Here is a 3,763-nt window from a genome sequence, read left to right as displayed (position 1 = left end):
TTCCCTTAATTCCCCTCTTCAGCCCACGCCTAAATCCTCCCATTTCCCTCTGCCCTGCAGCACCCCTTCTCACCCTCCTGCACCCCAGCGTTTTGGGGACAAGGGACAGGGACCTGCCAGGAAGGAGAGGAGGACAGGCTATGCCTGCTGGAAGAAGACAGGCTGAAGGACAGAGGACTACAGAGGGTCGGCATCTTTGGGGACAGCAGCAGCAGCCGCTGAGGAAGTCACTCCTGCAGGAGTCACAGCCCATGGGGCTGGCAGTGTTATCGGTGATATCGGGTGTATCAACTCATCAGGTTGACGGTAGGCAGCCTGCCCCATGTTCCGCACGACAGCAGCGTTAATTGGTTTCAGCAGCCCTATGCAACTCCACATACTTGCAATTCAACACGCTGCCCAGAGCGATACGCTGAACGCTAGAAGTAAAATAAAGCTTATGCAACTGGGTAACAAACGATGTTTAAGTGGAGCACCCTGTATTCTTGATCACTTTAAAATATCTGTATTGTTACCATGTAATGTCAATATAAGGTAAAAAAAATCCAAATGAACCCAAATTAATCCAACGGCTACACGCAAGTTGGATTTAAATGAGATTTCTCTGCAAATCAATGGTACGCGGTTGTCTAAAATAAACTGTTCGAACAGCCCCTTTGCAGTTCAAACAAGGATGGAAAGTTGTACGAGATACACGTCCTTTGTCACCGCCTTCCTTCCAGGGGCGAGTCCCTTAATTTACTTGAGCTTCAGCTCTTTTGTCTTTAAAGCAGAGATAAATTCTTCCTGTAGTGATGCCATGATGCTAATCCATCTGGTATTTGCCAAGACATGGAAGACTTTATTCTAATAAGTGAAATGCACAGAAAGCAGGGCAACACCAACCAATGCTATCTATATTTTTTCTCACAGTCCCACCCAGTTTCATTTTTAGCTAGAAAAGTAGGTCAAAACACAAAACAATAGTTTTTTGAGGAAGAAAAGCAATTTTTAACTTATTTGGGTATAAACACCCTTCTTTTCCAATTCAGGACTCTCAAACTGGACAGGCAGGGTAACTGGGGACTCTCCAGAGGCAAACACGAAGGCAGCATCTCTTCTCGACCTGTTCCTTAATCGGCAAAGGTTCAATACCAGAGGAATAATTCATGCGGCCAGCAGCTGATTCTTTCTGGGGAAGCCCAGGGGGAGAATTTTAATCACGAAAAGCTCACCTCCTTCTGGGACATGCTAAAACAGGGGGATGGCTCCTTCCGAACATCTTTTGGGCAGATTACAAAGCAAAGCTTGGATGCCCACCTTGCTCTTAGCACACACTTTGCAGTACTGGGCAGGACCTCTGGCTGTGGGCATGTGCTGCCCCTGCAGCTCACCCTGCCACCTACAGTAATTACTTTTTTTTCACTAATTGGTCTTAATGCATGTATGCACATCCACAAATCAAGCTACCCACTGCTGTACGTACAGCAGTTTTGGCTTGGAAGTCATGCTCATCTGGGCTTGTAAAGCCAACAGCCTCCTGCCAGCTGCACCAGCTTCACCCGAGCAGGAGTATCTGTGGGGGCTCAAGCACGCTGCGGGGGGGTGGGGGGTGGCACTCAGCTTTCCCCGGTAAGTTGCAGGGGTGGCGCGTGGTGACTGCAAGCCAGGAGGGTTAGCTGGCGTTTCTGGAAATGAACACACCAGCACAAACGGCGTAATGATGGCGATATATTAACGCTGCACCGATGTCAGTGGAACATTACCATCAATTTAAACAGGCAGTGTGGCTGATTTATAAGCCAATATGTAACCAAATATAGTACAGGAGATGTTTGGAAAAACAAGTATGTGAAACGGGCATGACAAATAGAAAAGCTTTATTAAGGGATGATTTCTGCGATCTCTCTCTCCCAGGACAGTGATGTTTTAACATCCTCATCCAAACAGGAACACAGATAAACAGTCTGTAAACTCGTCTCATTACCCTGTGGTTTGTGTTTTGGCAGAAATAACTGATGATTTTTGTACATGAGTAAAAAGTTTTAATTTATACCTCTGAATCGGGTCTGCTAGGGGAAAGCAGTCACCTTACGAGGTACTTTGGAAGGACTAATCAGAGGGATAAATCTAGTATGTAATAAAAACAACTGTCTGAACAAACCATTCAATCCAACTGTTCAGGATTCTTACAGGAAATACTTCAGCACACTAGCTGGTAATGCAAAATAAAATAAGAAGAAAGGGGGGTGGGGAGGGAGGGACAGACACGTCTTCATGCCTAATTTGTCACCTAAGACTGGTGAACTCCAGTGCGAATGCTGAAAAAAACTAAGTGCTAACCTGTAAACAGTTCAACCAGGCAAAGTGAATATGCACTTGGCATTTACATTAAAAGATCTAGTCTGCACACATCTTTCTCCTCATTCCCTTTAAAAAGAACAATTTTTCACCAAAAAACCTCAGCCTTATCTACCTAATACAGGCCAGTGCGAATGCTGAAAAAAACTAAGTGCTTAACCTGTAAACAGTTCAACCAGGCAAAGTGAATATGCACTTGGCATTTACATTAAAAGATCTAGTCTGCACACATCTTTCTCCTCATTCCCTTTAAAAAGAACAATTTTTCACCAAAAAACCTCAGCCTTATCTACCTAATACAGGTGGTGGGTTGAGATACTGTGCTACAGACTCAATTTGGACACTTAATGCTCTTGGCTCATTAAGATCATGAAGTCAAGCTACTCAGAGATAAAATCAATTAAGTTTGGCAAAACCACTTTTAAGGTGCCCTGTGTTCTTCCAATTACCACTACAAGTGTCCATAATGAACTACATTTGAGAAGTGAGTATTTATGAACTGAAGTGCTTAATGTAGCCCATCTACATCTATCTTCAGCCAGGGCTGACAGTCACGATCCTCTCCACACAGTAAACATGCCGGGGTACCATCAGCCTCCTACCTTGGCTCCATCCACACTGATAATCCGATAGCTGTTTCTCGTGCTGTCATAGAAGTAGGAAACAGTTACAGCCTGCTTGCTTGCGGGAACCCAGTTCTTCTTCGTGCTGGGGTCAATTTGGAAGACATGGGCTCTGGTGGTGAAGATGGGCTGTTCTCTGGAATAGGGAGGGACAGGAGAAATGGATGAATGAGTCTGTGGAAGATGAAATGTCCCAGCAGCCCAGCTTTGACTAGGCACCTTGAAAATACAAGACACAGCGTGCCTGGCATTCCCCCGAGTGAAAAGGCAGAGCAGTGATGCTGGCAAGCCACAATCCAACCTTGGGTACCTCTGCTTGGCACAGCTAAGTGACATTCAGTGCCCTAAAGTTACTGCCATAGCCCAGGAAGCAACCAGCTTCTTCCCCGCCCCTCCCCGTGTTATACTAATCCGGAATCCACCTTTTCCTCAAGATATTTATTTCCAGGAAAGGACACCTGCATGCATTCTTTCTTTTCCCATCCATGTACTTTCCAAAATGCAGTACCAAGCCCCCCACAGCTGGATTTCCTCCTGCTGCACACTCCTGTGAATTGCTCCCTACAGCCAGGGTCTTCTGCAGACACACCAAGGACTCCAGCGCCCTACAGGCAAGGTATAATTACTGAAATATTAATCTTTGTCCCTAGAACCCCACTGTTCTGCAGACGTGCATGAAAATTTCATCAGATGCAAAACCAGTCAATTATCCTGGGGAGCGAGGGGAAAACAAACACAACCAAAACCTTGTGTGGGAATATACTGCCTTTCAGTCCAGCTCTCCGTGGATGGCATACTGC

The 3,763-nt window shown here is 45.6% G+C and overlaps 1 protein-coding gene across 1 annotated transcript in view; it reads right to left on the bottom strand.

The window, feature by feature from the left end:
• The window catches only part of HOMER2 (homer homolog 2 (Drosophila)), a gene marked incomplete at its 5' end in the record, with an annotated part of 34,662 nt that extends 31,563 nt beyond the window's left edge, over nt 1-3,099 (bottom strand). Inside the window, one exon of the mRNA XM_010132334.1 lies at nt 2,943-3,099. Coding sequence (XP_010130636.1) covers nt 2,943-3,099 — 157 coding nt within the window. The remainder of the gene's footprint in view (nt 1-2,942) is intronic.
• Between the last annotated feature and the right edge of the window lie 664 nt (nt 3,100-3,763).

This window comes from Buceros rhinoceros, unplaced genomic scaffold (genome assembly GCF_000710305.1).
Source record: "Buceros rhinoceros silvestris isolate BGI_N320 unplaced genomic scaffold, ASM71030v1 scaffold1623, whole genome shotgun sequence".
Taxonomy (NCBI): Eukaryota; Metazoa; Chordata; class Aves; order Bucerotiformes; family Bucerotidae; genus Buceros; species Buceros rhinoceros.
This window is presented reverse-complemented; position numbering and strand designations above follow the sequence as displayed.